The 21,160-nt window shown below is 46.4% G+C and overlaps 1 protein-coding gene across 3 annotated transcripts in view; it reads right to left on the reverse strand.

Annotated features, from left to right (window-relative positions):
* Positions 1-21,160, reverse strand: part of C7H10orf90 (chromosome 7 C10orf90 homolog) — a 232,427-nt gene that overhangs the window by 9,312 nt on the left and 201,955 nt on the right. For all 3 annotated transcript variants that reach the window (XM_068549080.1, XM_068549077.1, XM_068549079.1), the window contains one exon: positions 19,024-19,201. In XM_068549080.1, coding sequence (XP_068405181.1) covers positions 19,024-19,201 — 178 coding nt within the window. The remainder of the gene's footprint in view (positions 1-19,023; positions 19,202-21,160) is intronic.

Consider the following 21,160-nt stretch of genomic DNA (forward strand, 5'->3'; position numbering starts at 1 on the left):
TATCTCTGGGCTTTCTATCCTGTTCCATTGATCTATATTTCTGTTTTTGTGCCAGGACCATACTGTATTGATTACTGTAACTTTGTAGTACAGTCTGAAGTCTGGGAGTCTGATTCCTCCAGCTCCGTTTTTCTTTCTCAAGATTGCTTTGGCTATTCGGAGTCTTTTGTGTTTCCATACAAATTGTGAAATTTTTTGTTCTAGTTCTGTGAAAAATGCCAGTGATAGTTTGATAGGGATTGCATTGAATCTGTAGATTGCTTTGGGTAGTATAGTCATTTTCACAATATTGATTCTCCCAATCCAAGAACATGGTATATCTTTCCATCTGTTGGTATCATCTTTAATTTCTTTCATCAGCGTCTTATAGTTTTCTGCATACAGGTCTTTTGTCTCCTTAGGTAGGTTTATTCCTAGGTGTTTTATTCTTTTTGTTGCAATGGTAAATGGGAATGTTTCCTTAATATCTCTTTCAGATTTTTCATCATTTGTGTATAGGAATGCAAGAGACTTCTGTGCATTAATTTTGTATCCTGCAACTTTACCAAATTCATTGATTAGCTCTAGTAGGTTTCTAGTGGCATCTTTAGGATTCTCTAGGTATAGTATCATGTCATCTGCAAACACTGACAGTTTTACTTCTTCTTTTGCAATTTGTATTCCTTTTATTTCTTTTTCTTCTCTGATTGCCATGGCTAGGACTACCAAAACTGTGTTGAATAATAGTGGCGAGAGTGGACATCCTTTTCTTGTTCCTGATCTTAGAGGAAATGCTTTCAGTTTTTCACCATTGAGAATGATTTTTGCTGTGGGTTGTCAGATATGGCCTTCATTATGTTGAGGTAGGTTCCCTCTATGCCCACTTTCTGGAGAGTTTTTTATTATTAATGGGTGTGGAATTTTGTCAAAAGCCTTTTCTGTATCTATTGATATGATCTTATGGTTTTTATTCTAAAATTTGTTAATATGGTGTATCACATTGATTGATTTGCATACACTGAAGAATCCTTGCATCCTTGGGATAAATCCCACTTGATCATGGTGTATGATTCCTTTAATGTGCTGTTGGATTCTGTTTGCTAGTATTTTGTTGAGGATTTTTGCATCTATATTCATCAGTGATATTGGTCTGTAATTTTCTTTTTTTGTAGTATGTTTCTCTGGTTTTGGTATCAGGGTGATGGTGGCCTCATAGAATGAGTTTGGGAGTTTTCCTTCCTCTGCACTTTTTGAGAAGAGTTTGGGAAGGATGGGTGTTAGCTCTTCTCTAAATGTTTGATAGAATTCACCTGTGAAGCCATATGGTCCTGAACTTTTGTTTGTCGGAAGAGTTTTAATCACAGTTTCAATTTCATTACTTGTGATTGGTCTGCTCATATTTTCTATTTCTCCCTGGTTCAGTCTTGGAAGGTTATACCTTTCTAAGAATTTGTCCATTTCGTCCACATTGTCCATTTTGTTGGCACAGAGTTGCTTGTGGTAGTCTCTTAGGATGCTTTGTATTTCTGCGGTGTCTGCTGTAACTTCTCCTTTTTCATTTCTAATTTTATTGATTTGAGTCCTCTCCCTCTTTTTCTTGAGGAGTCTGGCTAATGGTTTATCAATTTTGTTTATCTTCTCAAAGAACCAGCTTTTAGTTTTATTGATCTTTGCTATTGTTTTCTTTGTTTCTATTTCATTTATTTCTGCTATGATCTTTATGATTTCTTTCCTTCTACTAACTTTGGGTTTTGTTTGTTTTTCTTTCTCTAGTCCTTTAGGTGTAAGGTTAGCTTGTTTGAGATTTTTCTTGTCTCTTGAGGTAGGTTTGTATTGCTATAAACTTCCCTCTTAGAACTGCTTTTGCTGCATCCCATAGGTTTTGGATCGTCGTGTTTTCATTGTCATTTGTCTCTAGGTATTTTTTGATTTCCTCTTTGATTTCTTCAGTGATCTCTTGGTTATTTAGTAATGTATTGTTTAGCCTCCATGTGTTTGTGTTTTTTATGTTTTTTTCCTTGTAATTGATTTCTAATCTCATAGCGTTGTGGTCAGAAAAGATGCTTGATATGATTTCAATTTTCTTAAATTTACTGAGGCTTGATTTGTGACCCAAGATGTGATCTATCCTGGAGAATGTTCTGTGTGCACTTGAGAAGAAAGTGTAATCTGCTGTTTTTGGATGGAATGTCCTATAATTATCAATAAAATCTACCTGGTCTATTGTGTCAATTAAAGCTTGTGTTACCTTATTAATTTTCTGTTTGGATGACCTGTCCAGTGATGTAAGTGAGGTGTTAAAGTCCCCCAATACTATGTCTTACTGTCGATTTCCTCTTTTATAGCTGTTAGCAGTTGCCTTATGTATGGAGGTGCTCCTATGCTGCGTGCATATATTTTTATAATTGTTATATCTTCTTCTTGGATTGATCCCTTGATCATTATGTAGTGTCCTTCCTTGTCTCTTGTAACATTCTTTATTTTAAAGTCTGTTTTGTCTGATATGAGTATAGCTACTCCAGCTTTCTTTTGATTTCCATTTGCATGGAATATCTTTTTCCATCCCCTCACTTTCAGTCTGTATATGTCCCTAGGTCTGAAGTAGGTCTCTCGTAGACAGCATATATATGGGTCTTGTTTTTGTATCCATTCAGCAAGCCTGGGTCTTTTGGTTGGAGCATTTAATCCAATCACGTTTAAGGTAATTATCGATATTTATGTTCCTATTACCATTTTCTTAATTGTTATGGGTTTGTTTTTGTAGGTCCTTTTCTTCTCTTGTGTTTCCCACTTAGAGAAGTTCCTTTAGCATTTGTTGTAGAGCTGGTTTGGTGGTGCTGAATTCTGTTAGCTTTTTCTTGTCTGTAAAGCTTTTGATTTCTCCGTCGAATCTAAGTTAGATCCTTGCCAGGTAATCTTGGTTGTACGTTCTTCCCTTTCATCACTTTAAATATATCATGCCACTCCCTTCTGGCTTGTAGAGTTTCTGCTGAGAATTCAGCTGTTAACCTTATGGAAGTTCTCTTGTACGTTGTTGTTTTTCGCTTGTTGCTTTCAATTTTTCTTTGCCTTTAATTTTTGCCAATTTGATTACTATGTGTCTTGGTGTGTTTCTCCTTGGGTTTATCCTGCCTGGGACTCTCTGTGCTTCCTGGACTTGGGTGGCTATTTCCTTTCCCATGTTAGGGAAGTTTTTGACTATAATCTCTTCAAGTATTTTCTCAGGTCTTTTCTCTCTCTCTTCTCCTTCTGGGACCCCTATAATGTGAATGTTGTTGCATTTAATATTGTCCCAGAGGTCTCTTAGGCTGTCTTCATTTCTTTTCATTCTTTTTTCTTTATTCTGTTCCATAGCAGTGAATTCCACCATTCTGTCTTCCAGGTCACTTATCCATTCTTCTGCCTCAGTTATTCTGCTATTGATTCCTTTTTGTGTATTTTTCATTTCAGTTATTGTATTGCTCATCTCTGTTTGTTTGTCCTTTAATTCTTCTAGGTGTTTGGTCTTTAATTCTTCTAGGTCTTTGTTAAACATTTCTTGCACCTTCTCAATCTTTGCCTCCATTCTTTTTCTGAAGTCCTGGATCATCTTCACTATCATTATTCTGAATTCTTTTTCTGGAAGGTTTCCTATCTCCACTTCATTTAGTTGTTTTTCTGGGGTTTAACTTGTTCCTTCATCTGCTGCATAGCCCTCTGCCTTTTCATTTTGCCTATGTTTCTGTGAATGTGGTTTTCCTTCCACAGGCTGCAGAACTGTAGTTCTTCTTGCTTCTGCTGTCTGCCCTCTGGTGGATAAGGCTATCTAAGAGGCTTGTGCAAGTTTCCTGATGGGAGGGACTGGTGGTGGGCAGAGCTCAGTAAAACTTTAATCCACTTGTCTGCTCATGGGAGGGGCTGGGTTCCCTCCCTGTTGGTTGTTTGGCCTCAGGCGACCCAACACTGGAGCCTACTGGGCTCTTTGGTGGGGCTAATGGCGGACTCTGGGAGGGCTCATGCCAAGGAGTACGTCCCAGAACTTCTGCTGCCGGTGTCCTTGTACTCACGGTGAGTCACAGCCACCCCCCGCCTCTGCAGGAGACCCTCCGACACTAGCAGGTAGGTCTCGTTCAGTCTCCTATGGGGTCACTGCTCCTTCCCCTGGGTCCTGACGTGCACACTACTTTGTGTGTGCCCTCCAAGAGTGGAGTCTCTGTTTCCCCCAGTCCTGTCGAAGTCCTGCAATCAAATCCCACTATCCTTCAAAGTCTGATTCTCTAGGAATTCCTCCTCCCGTTGCCAGACTCCCAGGTTGGGAAGCCTGACGTGGGGCTCAGAACCTTCATTCCAGTGGGTGGACTTCTGTGGTGTAAGTGTTCTCCAGTTTGTGAGTCACCCACCCAGCGGTTATGGGATTTGATTTTATTGTGATTGCGCCCCTCCTACCATCTCATTGTGGCTTCTCCTTTGTCTCTGGATGTGGGGTACCTTTTTTGGTGAATTCCAGCGTCTTCCTGTCGATGATTGTTCCGCAGTTTGTTGTGATTCCGGTGCTCTCACAAGAGGGAGTCACCACGTGGGGTTTTAAGCAGGGGATCTGATTTGAATTCTTAAAGGACGACTCCAGCAGCTGTTCAGAACATGCACCAACTAGGTGGAGGAAATTCAAACGTGGCAGCAGGGAGATAGGTCAGACCACTGCAGCCAGGTAAGCGAAAGATGACAGCAGCGCTCAGCACAGCTGGGAAGTGGGAGGACTCAGGACTCACCTACACTCACCGAACATGAGCCAAGAGACTTATGACGTGGAAGAGAAAACTAGGCGTTATGGGGGAGGGATGGATTGGGAGTTTGGGGTTAGCAGATGCAGACTATTATATATAGAATGAATAAACAACAAGGTCCTACTGTATAGCACAGGGAACTATATTCAATACCCTATGATAATCCTTAATAGAAAAGAATATGATAAAGAATGTGTATGTATGTATGTGTGTGTGTGTGTGTGTGTGTGTGTGTGTGTGTATATATATATATATACACATATATATATCTCAATTTGCTGTACAGCAGAAATTAACACAACATTGTAAATTAACTATACTTGAATAAAATAAATTTAAGAAAGAGAAAGAGAGAGAGAAAGAGAGGAAGGAAGGGAAGGAGGGAGGGAGGGAGGAAGAAAGAAAACCAGGCTTTGTGTTGGAGCAACCCTTCATTTGACTGTTAAGTTTTCACCTCTTTGGGGCTCGGCAGACTCAAAGATCAATAAGACAATTCGGGGTCTTTTGTGTTTCCATACAAATTGTGAAATTTTTTGTTCTAGTTCTGTGAAAAATGCCAGTGGTAGTTTGATAGGGATTGCCTTGAATCTGTAGATTGCTTTGGGTAGTAAGAGTCATTTTCACAATGTTGATTTTTCCAATCCAAGAACATCGTATATCTCTCCATCTATTTGTATCATCTTGAGAACGAAAAATGGAGCTGGAGGAATCAGGCTCCCTGACTTCAGACTATACTACAAAGCTACAGTAATCAAGACAGTATGGTACTGGCACAAAAACAGAAATATAGATCAATGGAACAGGATAGAAAGCCCAGAGATAAACCCACGCACATATGGTCACCTTATCTTTGATAAAGGAGGCAAGCATCTACAGTGGAGAAAAGACAGCCTCTTCAATAAGTGGTGCTGGGAAAACTGGACAGGTACATGTAAAAGTATGAGATTAGAACACTCCCGAACACCATACACAAAAATAAAATCAAAATGGATTAGAGACCTAAATGTAAGGCCAGACACTATAAAACTCTTAGAGGACAACATAGGCAGAACACTCTATGACATAAATCACAGCAAGATCCTTTTTGACCCACCTCCTAGAGAAATGGAAATAAAAACACAAATAAACAAATGGGACCTAATGAGACTTAAAAGCTTTTGCACAGCAAAGAAAACCATAAACAAGACCAAAAGACAACCCTCAGAATGGGAGAAAGTATTTGCAAACGAATCATCAGACAAAGGATTAATCTCCAAAATATATAAACAGCTCATGCAGCTCAACATTAAAAAAAAAACAACCCAATCCAAAAATGGGCAGAAGACCTAAACAGACATTTCTCCAAAGAAGACATACAGATGGCCAAGCAGCACATGAAAAGCTGCTCAACATCACTAATTATTAGAGAAATGCAAATCAAAACTACAATGAGGTATCACCACACACCAGTTAGAATGGGCATCATCAGAAAATCTACAAACGATAAATTCTGGAGAGGGTGTGGAGAAAAGGGAACCCTCTTGCACTGTTGGTGGGAATGTAAATTGATACAGCCACTATGGAGAACAGTATGGAGGTTCCTTAAAAAACTCAAAATAGAACTACCATACGACCCAGCAATCCCACTACTGGGCATATACCCTGAGAAAACCATAATTCAAAAAGAGTCATGTACCAAAATGTTCACTGCAGCTCTATTTACAATAGCCAGGACATGGAAGCAACCTAAGTGTCCATCATCCGATAAAGAAGATGTGGCACATATATACAATGGAATATTACTCAGCCGTAAAAAGAAACGAAATGGAGTTATTTGTAGTGAGGTGGATGGAGTTAGAGTCTGTCATACAGAGTGAAGTAAGTCAGAAAGAGAAAAACAAATACAGTATGCTAACACACATATATGGAATCTCAGGGGAAAAAAAAGAAAGGTCATGAAGAGCCTAGTAGCAAGACGGGAATAAAGACACAGACCTACTAGAGAATGGACTTGAGGATATGGGGAGGGGGAAGGGTAAGATGTGACAAAGTGAGAGAGTGGCAGGGACATATATACACTACCAAACGTAAAATAGATAGCTAGTGGGAAGCAACCGCATAGCACAGGGAGATCAGCTCTGTGCTTTGTGACCACCTAGAGGGGTGAGATAGGGAGGGTGGGAGGGAGGGAGATTCAAGAGGGAAGAGACATGGGAACATATGTGTATGTATAACTGATTCACTTTGTTATAAAGGAGAAACTAACACACCATTGTAAAGCAATTATACTCCAATAAAGATGTTAAAAAAAATAAAATAAAAAGATCTATAAGACAAGGGCTCACAGCCCAGGGTGAGAGCCAGATACACAAGGCCTTCGTGTGCCAGAACTGATGTCTACACAGGGAGAGGGCTCGTGGCGGGTGCACAGTCCACCAAGGAAGGGGTGGGACTGGGGAGACTTCACAGCAGGAGACAGCTGGGCTGAATCTTGAAAAAGAAAGAGGTGTCCCAACAGTGGGAGGAGGGCTGGGAGGCGGGTGGCCCAGGTGGAAACACAGCAGGACCACGGGGACCAGCCTGCAGCAAGAGACAGTTCTTCAAGGAATCATACAGCAGGACCTCGTTTCATGAGATGGAAACCATCCCGCACGCACTTTGCTCAAAAATACAGTGAAATCAATTCCCTTTTAATGGAAATTCCATCTATCAATTCCCTTTTAATGGAAATTCTACCTTTATAAAATTAAAGTGACTGGTGAGAACAATTTTCAGCTAGCTTATGGGTCTTTTCTGGATTCTCCTTGAAGTTGCACGTGTTCTAGTCCACTAATACAGAGGAAAGAAAGGCGGTTGTATTTACCTCCTGTTTTATCATTCAAACACAGAAGGGGTTTTCCCCACCCCCGAAGAAAATTACTAAGGTAAATTGCCTATTTCCGGCTTCCTGGAGAACTCTTCTTTTTTTTTTTTTTTTTAAACCTGAATCTCTTGTGTCTAGCTTATCATTGTATCCAAACTACTGGCCTGTTGCTAATTTCGTGTGGCAAGGCCAGACACACTGAGGCTGATTCAGGTTAGCAAACAACGAGCTACCGAGATTTTGGTGCTTCTGAGGCTGTTCTTGGGGAGCAGGTGAGTAAAAGCCAAGTCCTGACATCCCATCAATCTCTATCAACACACGCGGGTGTTTATTACAACCCTCACCTCACACATGTGCAAACACGCATGCACATATGGGGACAGGTGGCCTCAACATCCAGACAGCTAGCTAGCTAGCTGTCTGACAGTGTCAGCAGGAGGCAGCAAGGATCCCCCGGACACCAGCATGATTGGTTGTTTATGAGGCCAGAGCTCATTTTCCTCCACACAGAGTCCTTATCTACAGCTCTGATTGCAAAGCTTCATTTTTCCTATGGAACAAGTAATCTAAATGATAATCAAGTTCACACTGGATTTATTAGTGCAGCGCCCTCGCAGAAGCTGATTTTCTGCAGTCACCCTGAGCACTTTGAAGAGTCTTTTAGAATTTGCTTCCCCTAGCTTAAAAACACAAAACCCAAGAGATGCCTGTGGGAGAGAATCCAGCCGGGAGCCAACAAGCCAGTTTGGAGTGTAGATGCCAAGTCTACACTGGCCGGCATCTTCTAGGAAAGATAGGCCCTCCCAAAAGGAATGGAAATGGGGTATGTTTTAGGGAAGAAAATCTCTAGAGGATTCTTCTCCTGAAAAGGGGCCCCAGTACATGTGTATTCTAAGGTCAGGAGGCTGTTCATTATGTCAGTTTCAAAGCCAGTAAGCAGCTGGCCTTCCTTCCTCTGGAATAATTACATCATGGTCTTCAGGAGTTACATCCAGTTACTTGCACATCATTTCCATTCAGCTCACCTCGCTGGGACTTCCAATTTGCTGACGTGGGCAGCAGCCGAGTGGCCTGCCTTGGACCAATTAACCCTCCAGAAATTAAATGGCGTGCATTACACTGTAGAAAAGTGAGTTTAAGACTCATAGGTTGTTTGCCTTCAAAATACTCTTGTGTTGATAAAATCTTGTGCTGGATAAACATCCTCATTTTTCTGAAATCCCTTCTATCCTTCTGTGGGATCCTGAATGACAGTTTGTGGATGGGCAACCCATTCTAGGGGCCTGGAAGGCCGGTGGAGGCTGCACATTTCATTTATATAAAAATAATGCTCAATTCCCATTCGGACACAAAAGAGAGATAGTAATGTCACAGTTCAGAAAGGCAACGAGCCTCTCAGATCCTTCAGGTAAAGGCATACAAAATTAAGAAATGAAAAATAAACCAGAGGTCTGTGGGGCGATCTATTTCTCTTTTCATGCTCAGGTCAAGAAATGAGATTGACCACAGGCTCCTGGTTAAGATGAGTGAATTGTTCTCTCTGCAGAGAGCTTGGCTCCTGCACAGACAGACTTATCCTTGAGTTTAGAGCAGGATTACTGTTTCAGGGCTTCCATGAACAGGTAGGGTGCTGGGAGCTAAAGGACGGATTTGAGAAAGGGTCTGCCCTTGGGGGAGGGGGCTGGTGATGAGAAGGATCGTGGGCTTGCCAGTCTGCCAAGCACACCGGCAGCCCACGAGCCTCCCTGCAGATCCTCGTAATAGCAGAATCCTTGATGCAACACAGGCAGATGAGGCCCAGGGACCATGGCTTCAGCTCCTCCACCTAGAGGAACCAGATCCCCAAGTCAAACATCTCTGCTTCAAAGGAGACTTAATACAATCTCCGGTGCCATCCTACTCTCTCTCTTGGACCCAAGAGCTCCGTCGCAAGCCGCTTTCCCCCCTGCCCCCCAGGGTCTTCTCCTTTATGGTTCTAGATTCACTTTACTTGGCTGTCTGCCTGGCCAACTCTCTTCCCAAGGAGCCACCGAACAAGCTGATATCATGAATATTCAGCTCACCCCACTGTCGACAGCATCAGAGATTCACAAACTAACCCAGATCCCTACTCAAGACCAGACACTCACAAACTGAACCCTCGTCAAGGGCTCCCATCAGTTGCCTAAAACGTGCATTTTTCTGGGGCCAGCAAAGCGATATACAGCATTTCCCGCAATGAGCACACTGGTGAATTTAAAGGCAAACCAAAGGAGCTGGACAACTTCACCCAGGCTCTAAGGTGTAATGACCCCAGTTCTTAGTGACCTCACTACACACGGCAGGAAATTCACTGTTTGTTTCTGCTTCATGAAAATAATACGAGCATTAGTACATTAAACATCGTGCTTTTATGATGTACCTTTTTTTTTTTTTTAATTAATTAATTTTTTGGCTGCGTTGGGTCTTCGTTGCTGCGCGCGGGCTTTCTCTAGTTGCAGTGAGCAGGGTCTACCCTTCGTTGCGGTGCACGGGCTTCTCATTGTGGTGGCTTCTCTTGTTGCAGAGCACGGACCCTAGAGCACGAGGGCTTCAGTAGTTGTGGCACGCGGGCTCACTAGTTGTGGTTTACGGGCTCTAGAGCGCAGGCTCGGTAGTTGTGGCGCACGGGCTTAGTTGCTCTGTGGCATGTGGGATCTTCCTGGACCAGGGCTCGAACCTGTGTCCCCTACATTGGCAGGCGGATTCTTAACCACTGCGCCACCAGGGAAGTCCCTATGATGTGCATTTGATGTTTCCTTTGGCCTGCCTGACCCTCCATACTGTGAAAAAAGTGCCCATTTTGGGATCCGAGTCTGCAGGTCTGGGTCAGTCTAGGCCTCAGCTCGGTGCTCTGTGCCCTGGGACAGGCCACTCAAGCTCGCTGACCTTCTGTACCTCCTCTGCTTGGTGCGGGGACAGTACCTGCTTTAAAGGTCCTGGGCAGGTCTCATGGGATGGTCCGTATGAAAGTGCGCTATGGCCACGGAGACGCCAGTGACAGCAACGATGCAAACTAGCAGCACTCTCCACGAAAGCAGGTCTTTCGTCTTTACGGATAAGCAAACTGAGGCCTTGCAGCTCAGTAACTTAACCTCAGGCCTCAGAGTAAACAGGTAAGAGGCCTGAGAACTGAGTCGCTGATGGAATCGATGGGCTGTTTATTCTCTGCAGAAGACGGATGGTTGTGGTTCTCAAGGTGAGGCTTATACTTTCACATAAATGCTAATAACATCTGTGTGGCTTCTGCTTCCCTTTCCTTCCCTGAACCGGCAACCTCAGCATCGCTTGGGAACTTGGTACAAATGCGAGTCCTTGGCCCCGCCCCAGGTGAGCTGGACCGGAAATTCTGGGGCTGGACCAGTGGTCTGTGAGTTCACAAGCCCTTTAAGTGATTCCGATGCTCGCTCAGGTTTGCGGAACACTGAGAGAAGGTAAGAGTGATAAGGAAAAAAGCCAAGTCCCTACATGGGTTTCCAGGATTTGAGGAAGGATTGCCAAATGCAATACAGGATGCCCAGTTAAATTTGCATTTCAGATCAACGATGAAACATTTTTTTAGCATAAGTTATATCCCATGTAATATTTGGGACATACTTATGCTGAAAGGTGTTTTGATGCTCTGAAATGCAAATTTAACAGAGCACCCTATATTTTCATTTAATGGATCTGGCAACCCTATTCTGAGGGTATGGAGAACCTCTCTTTGCCATGGCAACAGACAATCAGATCACCAGTCCCAGAGACCCCAGTGGCATAGTCTGATTCAGCTGCCTGTGTCACTGGGAAGGAAAGCCTCTGCCCTAGTTACACAGTTAGTTCTCTGGCAGTTTATTGCTTCCTCTAGCCATCTTCTCAGCTCTTGGTATGGACAACGCCACGCTCCCTGGTTATTTCACATTATGACATTTGTGAAGTGCTTTCCAAAGGGATTTTGACTGGTTCCTCTTTCTCTGTTGGACTCTGTATTGGGTGACAGCATGATGGCATTGTTACAGATGCCAGGGGAGCCCACATGGAGACAGTTCCAGGGCCTGTCAATGGACAAGCTTCCAGTGAGGCAAGCTGGCCACAGACTGTGAAATCGGCACCACAACCCCACTGCCCAGAGGTTCCCAGGGTCCTCAGTCATCACTTTCTGGAATTGCTAGACCAAAGGGATTCAGATAAGGAGAATAAGACCTCCTTCACACAGTCCCAGATTTCTGTGGGAAATGGCAGATTGAAACTCCAGTTGGGGTTTCTTTAGCAAAACATGGTAGATATTTTTATAAGCAAACATTCCTAGAGCTATATTTCCAAAGTGGAGTCTCAAGAGTCAGGTAAGAGCATTCCAAGGTCAAAGAAGTTTAGAGAACTTATCAGTGCCTTTAACATACACGAGCATTGTAAACCTCCCAGAGACTACAGCGTACAAAACAATCTGAAGGGATTGGTCTCCCTCGGGAATGCATTTTGGATAGTCTAGGCTTAAGGATGCTGGGGACAAAAGTGACAATTGCAGAATATTAACAGTTATAATTCGTTCTCAGTTTTCAAAGTTATTATTTGTGGCTATAGAATAGGCCTTTATATATATTGATATATAAAATCTGGTGTACTTTTGCCACATTTTCTTAACAATGTGTGTGTGTTGAATAGCAAGTTTAAATTACTCATATAAAGAAACTGTAACAACGGCTCAAATTGCACTTCACCATAAAAGAGCAACATCTAGAACGTGTCTGAAAGGCTAGCTGTTGATGTGAGATCCACTGCTCCAATTCCAGGGTTTCCCAGCATTATTTACAGCAGGGGTCCCCAACCCCCAGGCCACGGACTGATACCGGTCTGTGGCCTGTTAGGAACCGGGCTGCACCGCAGGAGGTGAGTGGCGGGCGAGCAAGCAAGTCTTCATCTGTAATTACAGTCGCTCCGCATCACTCGGATTACGGCCTGAGCTCCGCCTCCCGTCGGATCAGCGGCGGCATTAGATTCTCATAGGGGCGCGAACCCCCGCTGTGAACTGCGCCTGTGAGGGATCTAGGTTGCGCCCTCCTTATGACAATCTAATGCCTGATGATCTGAGGTGGAGCTGAGGTGGTGACGCTAGCGCTGGGGAGCGGCTGCAGATACAGGTTATCATTAGCAGAGAGGTTTGACTGCACAGAGACCATAATGAATTAGTTGCTTGCAGACTCATATCAAAACCCTATCAGTAAAAAAAAAAAAAAAAAAAAAAAACCCTATCAGTGAGTGGCAAGTGACAATTAAGCTGCATCTTACGGAGTAGACTGGACATAAGCAACACACTTCGGGTGTCACTGTCTCCCATCACCCCCAGATGGGACCATCTAGTTGCAGGAAAACAAGCTCAGGGCTCCCACTGATTCTGTATTATGGTGAGTTGTATAATTATTTCATTATATAGTACAATGTAATAATAATAGAAATAAAGTGCACAATAAATGTAATGCGCTTGAATCATCCCCAAACCATCCCCTCCTCCCCCCAGTCTGTGGAAAAATTGCCTTCCACGAAACCAGTCCCTGGTGCCAGAAAGGTTGGGGACCGCGGATTTAGAGAACCACAAAATACCGTGATTTACAGATGATGAATAAACTTTCATTCTGGTTGCCAAGTAGATTTATATCCTTAGTGTCACTGCAAGGTTTATTACTGAACTGCACTGTGGGATAAAAGGGAAATCATTTGGAAAATAAAATCCAGGCAATTGGGAGAGTTCCCATAAAGACATTTTTCCTTACCATTCTACAATTCTGTGTTTAATTATTTTAATTAGAATAAAATAGGTCTACTTCTAATCAACAGACATAAAGTGATCTTTTTTTCCCTCGTTTCTTAGAAAAAGACACAACACAAAACCTTTATCACTGGTCCGAGAAGGACACCAGTAATAGTGTACGTGCAAATATCTTTGAATTAGGGAAACAGTCTTTTAGCTAAATCATGCTTCTTGTTTTCTTTGCAGACTGATGAAGTAACAATTGACTTTTATCTGATAAGCGCATTTAAAATTCCTTTGTGAGTAATATTGGGAGAACTAGCCCCAAATATTTATTCAGAAGATTGATGGAAAAACATTCATGAGATCAGATCAGCAATAACAGGGGCGGTGTGGCCAGTGCTAGCTGCGTGATGAGCAGCACATTTTTATTACTGCAATGACTTCCCCAGCCATCTCATATCTGCTGGGTCACTTCTCTAGCTACACGCTCAGAGAATGCAAATTAATTTTAATACTTGCTCCAGCCAAAAATCATCAGTGAAAGCAGATCAGCTGGAGAAGGAATTCTGCAGTGCCTTCAGGAGAATTCCACTCCTGTACTGTGGTCCGTGATTTAAATGGCTGTGCTTGGCTCGCCTTGGGAAGTCTGGATAATGCAATTCAGATTAAGTTAGTCTGCTTTGCTACACGCAGCAGAGTTTCCCAGAGTGACCTGGTGTGGTGTGTGCCCACTGGCACTTAGAATCCAGGGAGATTTTTCTGGCACACCTCCCATGGCTATAATCCAAAGTGAAAAGGGAAGAAGGTAGACCATGTAGAGAGATACAAGAGACAGGAGTGCTCCAATGGAAGAGGTGGGGAGGTGGAGACTGGATGGGAGTAGTCAGGGAGGGCTTGCTGGAAGAAGGGTTTTCCTGAAGCCATCTTCCTGATGGGTTTCCTACACACTCACAGGTTAAGAAGACAATCTGGAAGAGCCAGGAGGACCAGGCCAACCATCAGAGGGGACATAAACTGAGACGGAGGCAAGCCACCCCGAGCTGTGTTTGAGCACTGCCCAGCTTTCCTGCTGGCTGCAGCATTGAGTACAGAGAGCAGCAGTGATTCACAGTGAGCAAAGTGCTCAACTGAGAAGTGAACATCACCATGCAGCCCAGGTCATGCTTTACAGGAGTCACAGGGAAGAGCCTTGGGGGTAAGAGATTAAGACAGAAGCTAGACTCGAGATGGACTACGGGGGTTAGGCAGGATGTTGCAGGGCAGAGGGGAAGAGGGACAGACAGGGCTTCTATCAGGAGGTTTGGGGGCACTGATGGTGAATGTTCCCGGAGATAAAGAAGGACAGCCAATGAGACCAGCTGGGGAAGGTAGGCAGGTGGGCAAGTTAGGCTGGGAGGGGTCTGGCTGCAGGGTGAGCATGGAGTCCAGGAAGGCTCGAAAGCTGAAGATGGTGCGGCCCCGGCTGGGGGAGTCGCAGTGAGGGCAGGTTAACGCCCAGACTGGTCACCAGGAGATACTGACTGAGCCCCTACCTACGGGTGCTGTACCACCTACTAACTGCAGGTGCTAAACTGCCTGCTACCTGGGGGTGCTGTACCTGATGCCTCCCACCTGCTTTCAGCCCATCCTCCCTCAAATGCATCCTGCCGGGCAGAAGCAATGACTGATTCTGGAACTCTCTAATTCCAGGTTACGGTCAGCCTTTCAACATGACCAGTCCCTCCCCCCGGGACCCCAGGATCTGTGCAGAGACTATGCAGAAGCCCCGCCTATGCCCCAGGTAACTCAGGGGACATGGGCAGGTGGAGCCCTGACCGGGGAAGGAGAGAGAGGCCCACAGGTTAGAGAGTCAGTACCTCAGACGCTGAGAACACAGGCCGGCCTCCCGCCCTCTTCCTCCAGCCTCCTTGAGGCTCATCTCCTCTCCACGACTCGGCAGTCACCACGTCCCACCGATTCCATCACCTAGGAACCTCTGCATCTGTTGCCCTTCGGCATTCCACTGCCTTGCCCTAGTCTGCCTTCATCACGTCTTGCCTGGAGCTACATAGCCTCAGCTTGGACGGCAGAATAAGGAGAAACCCAGAAGCAGCATATACAATGCCTGGTAGCCCCTTGGCCTCCTCTCCGGCACTCCCATCTCCCCCTCTGCTCCCCACCCCCATTTTACGGTCCAGCCACAGCTGAACTGAGCACCCAGCGACCTCTCCCTACAATGCTTCCACATCCTCCCCCAGCACATCCCGCCCTCCCCACCCTGCCCCACGACTCACCCTCATAGTCTCTCCTCATCCTAATGCAGTACGAGGTCTCCTCCATCAGGACCATATCCCAAGGTGGGAGCAAGTCCACCACCTGTGGCTTGCCATGGCAACCCCCTTTCATGGCACGTAGCAAATTCCAAGGTCATTGCCTCTTTACCTGTGTGCTTTCCCCAAGAGGTGGGGAGGTCCCTGAGGCCAGGGACTGTGGCTGGCGCACAGTGGGTTCTCAAGAAGGGTTTGCTAAGAGACGGATGAAGATGTTCCTTGTGTCACTGCTGGAGCCAAGCCCAGGCGGCCCAGGTGGCTCCTGGATAAGGAAAGAGGCCAGGCATTTGTTGGCTCTGGGAACTCAAGCTACAGAAGATGAGTTATTAAGACAGGCTGGGGTTGTAGGCAGGACCTTTATAATGCTGCTTCCCAGACTCGCTCTGGTCCCAGCTGGTCCTGAAAATCCCCCACCTCCACACAGGGAGCCAACTGAACACTCACACACATGAGCATGCACACGCGTGTCCACACACGTGTGTCACTGCCCCTGTGCCTTAGAGGCTGCTCAGGATTCATTAGCCAACAGGAAGCGGAGCTGGCCCTCTGGCCCTCGCTGTAATTGTCCTGGATATCAGGTGCGCGCTTTGCCGGCAGCCCCTCCGCAAGTGGGTGTTTGTCAGCTGCCGGAGGTCCCACCCGAACCTCTCAGGTCTGTGCCGGGCGGGCCCTGATCAGAGGCAGCTATCTCAGCTCGGAAAGCAATCCGAGTCTTCCCTCTAACAGATGTCTTGACACTGTAGCCGGAGCTCGTTCACGAATATGATTTATTAACTAATTTGGCGTGTAAGAAAAACATCTGCATCTCGCTTTTATCATCTTGCCAGCAGACAGGCTGAAGACAAGATGTGTACTGCAGACTCGGTTAATGGAGCCTTAAGCACTCCCTGCGCTTGTCCAGAGCTCGCACAAGGCTCTGGTTTCAGAAGTTGTCTGATTGAGCCGACCTAACACAAACAAACACGAGAGTAAACCTCTCATCAACCATAAATACCGCGGGGATCGGAAGGGCGGCCATGAAGTCGTGCGCTGAAGCCTGCCCAGAGCATTCTAGTCATCAGGACCGTCTCGGAATTTGGGTAATAAGAAGGTGCCTCGGTTATTTAAGACTATCGACTGGGTCTGATCACCTTTTATTATTATACACGATTTTAAGATTTTCATTCAAAGGAATGTGAACATGTAAGGATAATATCTGTTTGGGGCAAAACATCACCACTGGATGATGGAGTGGATAGAACTGTCTCCCCAAAAAGATATGCTCAAGCCCCCTCCCTCGTATCTGTGACTTGATTTGGAAATAGGGTCTTTGCAGATGTATGCAAGTTAAAATGAGGTCATACTGGATGAGGGTGGGCCCTACTCCAATGACTGGTGCCCTTATAAGAAGAGGACGTTTGTACACAAAGACACACAGACACAAGGGAGACAGAGGCGGGGATTACAATGACGCATCTATAAGCCAAGCAATGCCAAGGAATGCCAGAAGCTGCCAGAAGCTACCGGAGCGAGGAGAGGGGCATAGGATGGATTCCCCCTCTGAGCTTCAGGAAGGAATCAATCCTGTGGACACCTGGATTTTGGACTTCTGGCCTCCAGACTATGAGAGAATCAAGTTCTGTTACTTTAGCCACCCAGTCTAGGGTCATTTCTTACGGCAGCCCTAGGAAATGGATACAGGTGACCAAGGCAGCTTCCCTCTGATATTTGAGATGATGATAGTCCAGAACACTGAGGCCCACGGTATGGCACAGCCAGAAGGCAGCTGGCCCAGGGGACGAGCAGGAATGGCCCCATGCATAACAAGTTCCCAAATGTCCATGCGTTTCCATTTTTTTCTACACAAAGTGACAGGAGCTGACCGAAAAGGAAGACCCTTAGCCACCATTTTTTGTGTATACGTATGTTGAGCTCTAACGTGACACTGTTTTATATTTGTTGACAACACATTTGTTTATCTACCCATTTTCATCAAGCAGGATCTTCAAAAACGTTGAGGCCAAGTGGCCCACACACCATGGGCACCCTGGCAGCCCTCCCCAGAACAAGCCTGGACACTGAAGGCCCTGGGGGAACCCCAGTTGTAACTGACACTTGGTGCCTCGTGGCAACCTGAGAAATCTGTACCCAAACCCAGATTGCTCTCTGTTGAGCCAGAAACTAAGGAGCCGCCAGAGAACACGCCCAAATAGTCTATATCTGCCAATCGGCTTCCAAAGCCGATGAGAGACACATTTTCAAGCAGGGAAAGTCTTTGCACATGTATTTTGTTGATTTCCTTTTCTCAGCATCCTGGAAAGTGTTACTGGGGCTGAGCAGCAGGTGTACTACTAAATCCTTCACCACGAGAAGGATGCGTTCAAGTTGCCCCTTCTGGGGTCTTGGACGACACCCCCAGCAGAACTGCGGGGGGCTGAGGGGGACCTAGCCTGCCCGTGGTTAACAGGAATCCTATTCCAACCCCTCTGTCCTCTGTCCCCCATCCCCCCTGTAAGATCTTGGTAATATTTGCTAAGCTGCATTTTCTTGAATATGGTTATTTCCCCAGAGGACTTTTATTCAGAATTAGACGCATGATTTCACCTCCTGGGGGCCAGAACATTTTTCTAGGAAGAAAGACCTTGTTCCTCTATCCAAAGAAATAAAACGGAGGTTTCCCCAGGCCTCCAGATTTTAAGATTTGAGTTGGCAGGCCATCAGAATATGCTCCCATGTCCCCATCTGTGCCCTTGTCTCTTCTTGTTATTCTCGCTGGTTTAATAGTCTGTTTATAAGCTCCACGAAGAAAGGAGGGAGGCCAGCCTTGCTCACTGCACTCTCCCCAGCTCCCAGCATGAGGCCTGGCCCAGAGAAGGGTCCTGGCCCCGAGAAGGGTCCTGATAACGCCTTCTCCAGTGAGTCAGTGAGTGCTGTCCTTGCAGGGTCAGTGCGACACCGGCCTCCCGGCGCTTGGAAAGCTGGCCATCCCTTCTCTGAGCTCACAGCAGGAAAGGGGTTTCAAGATGATGAATGTTGATATAGACAAACTGGAGTCAACCTCTCACCCTGAGACCTGTTTTGCAATCTATCAAGGGCAAAGGGCACCTCTTGCAAATATCTGTTAAGGAGCCAAGAATTTGAGCCGGCTACCCTGGGGCTGCTACTTTCCCAGCTAAAATGGTAAATTTGTGTCCCAAGTTATTTCTGCTGAGTTCAGGGCCCGTATATAATCTCTCAAGATGGGCTGGCTTCCAGGGCAGGCTGTATGACCCTGAGGTTTGGGTACTTGGGCGAACATGAGTCCTGCATATGGCAGGGACACCATTTGGACCACCAGCTTGGGTGAAGGTCCCAGCCCCAGGATCCGGCAGTCTCACCAGCCCTCCCGAGCCACCTGTAGCTTACCGCTAAGAGGGTGGGGAACGGTGAACTGCTTCTTATTGGCGCGGACAGGAAGGAGACTCTGCTTCTGGCCCAGGCTCTCCTTCCGCTGGGCTCTTCTCTGCTGTACCATGTGTTCTAGCTTCTTCAGACGTTCTTGCGAGCGAGAAATGAACTGAGGTTTGCGGACTTCCAGGGCCTCCTAAGAGGAGCCAAGAAAGCATTTTCTTTTTAAGAGAAAGGACGCAGAAAGGCAACACATCTGTCTGATCGGGTCAGGAGGCTGATGCATGAACTCGTCCCAATTTTCTCCCAACACCTCATGGAAAGATGGCAACAGACACGTTGATGGCACAGGTCTCAGTCAGCACCAAGGGCCCCACTGCAGCACGACCGACAGTTACCAGCATCAAACTGTGAGTGCAAAGGCACACCTCCACCCGTTCCTTCTCCTACCTGTCAATTAATCCACTTCCAAAATCTGAACGCCCTAAATTCCATATTCCAAAGCGACACAGGTGGGAAAGGAATGGAGGCGTTACGAGTCAGCGGCTTCTGCAGGGAGCTGGATGCCTTAAGAAGCACAGAACCAGATCACCCTCCCAGCATGAAACGTGTGTCTTTTCAGGAGAAACAGTAATCATAGCTAACGGAAACAGCTTTTCCTCCCAGGAAGAAAGAGCTGGCAGGAGAGCTCTGCCTTTGCAGAATGGTTCTGCAAGCTCCATAGGGGAGGTCAGAATTCCCGTATTTCCTCTTCGGCCTCATCTCTCACTGCATCCACCACTCCGTGCATGGGCGAAGCCCCCAACACAGATTAACTGAAAAAGGCGTAACCACCACTGACGCACTCGGCTCTGTGCTAGACACTAAGCTCAATGCTTTATGTGTATTTGTTGTCTGAGAATCCCCGCATTGATTCTGGAAGGCAGATACATTTATCCCCATCTGACAGAGGCAAAAACTGAGGCTTGTCCTAATTTGGTAGATTGCCTGGCGACCCTCAGCTGTAGGTGTCCCATGCTTTTCCCACCCTGCCTTTCACTGTCTTAACCTGATATTCCTTACAAACCGCTGTTCAAGTTGATCCCCTGCTTGGAGTACCATCCCCAGCTACACCCATCGGCTCAAGTCGCGGTTCTCCCAGTAAACTGCTAGGTCTCCCTGTTCAGCCTGAGCATAGTGGTACTTCACGGACCACCCCGCGCGAGTGATTCATGCACACGTATTGTCATGCTAGGCTGTGAGCTCCCAGGTGGCAGGTGCCCTGTCTCCTCCACATCGCATCCCTTACAGCCACTGCCCCAGCTCTGCAAATAGCAGGTGCTCAGCACAGGTCCTCTGGAGGTGCTGCCATAGTGTAAATGTCCTCTGCCTCATTCCTCTCCCAGCCCTCGGGGAGCTCAGTTTCCAGGGAGAGGGCGACGTGGGCTCCATCCGTGCCGTGTTCGCGCCCCTAGCGGCTGTGCCAGGAAAGGAGTCTCTTGGCCAGTTGGCCTCCAAGGTGCCAGCCCCAGGTCCCAGGCACGAGTCACTGGGGCCTGGAGAGATGGCCCCTGGGGACGGCCTACGGGCCCCCGCGTGGCTGCTGCCCCGGCTGCCCGCCCTGAGGCTGGAGGCTCAAGCTGCTTTGGGAGCACGTGAGTCTCTCACGGTGGGACCAGCGGGGGGACAGGGGTGCAGGGCGGGCAGGTGGAGCCCGCCACACATCAGCAGGGCTGTTGTCAACGCATCACGTGTCTCCCAGACGGCGTAGCTGGCTTTCGCCGGATTGTCTGTCCTTCTAATCTTTATATCTATGTATTTTTTGAACTTTAAAAAATGTGTACATATTACTTCTACAATTGGGGAAAGACACAAAATGAGAGCTTCCATATCCCTGAACTCAAGGCCATGACTTTGGGACTTCCTTAATCTTTCAAAGGCTTATGTTCTTATCTGAAGATAGGGTTGTAGGGCCTCCTGCCTCACGGGGGTGCCATGAGGATGCAAGGCCCAGACGCCCATGAAGTGACCGCCCCCCCCCCCCCAACCCCCCGATGTCTGGGTATCAGAAAGTTCTCAACAAATGCTGTCATTGCTCCAGTCACGGTCACTGCTGATGTTAGGCGATCCCCATCCTAGCCCGGTGGAGTAGACATCATCATCTCCACACTCACAT

This window comes from Eschrichtius robustus, chromosome 7 (genome assembly GCF_028021215.1).
Source record: "Eschrichtius robustus isolate mEscRob2 chromosome 7, mEscRob2.pri, whole genome shotgun sequence".
Taxonomy (NCBI): Eukaryota; Metazoa; Chordata; class Mammalia; order Artiodactyla; family Eschrichtiidae; genus Eschrichtius; species Eschrichtius robustus.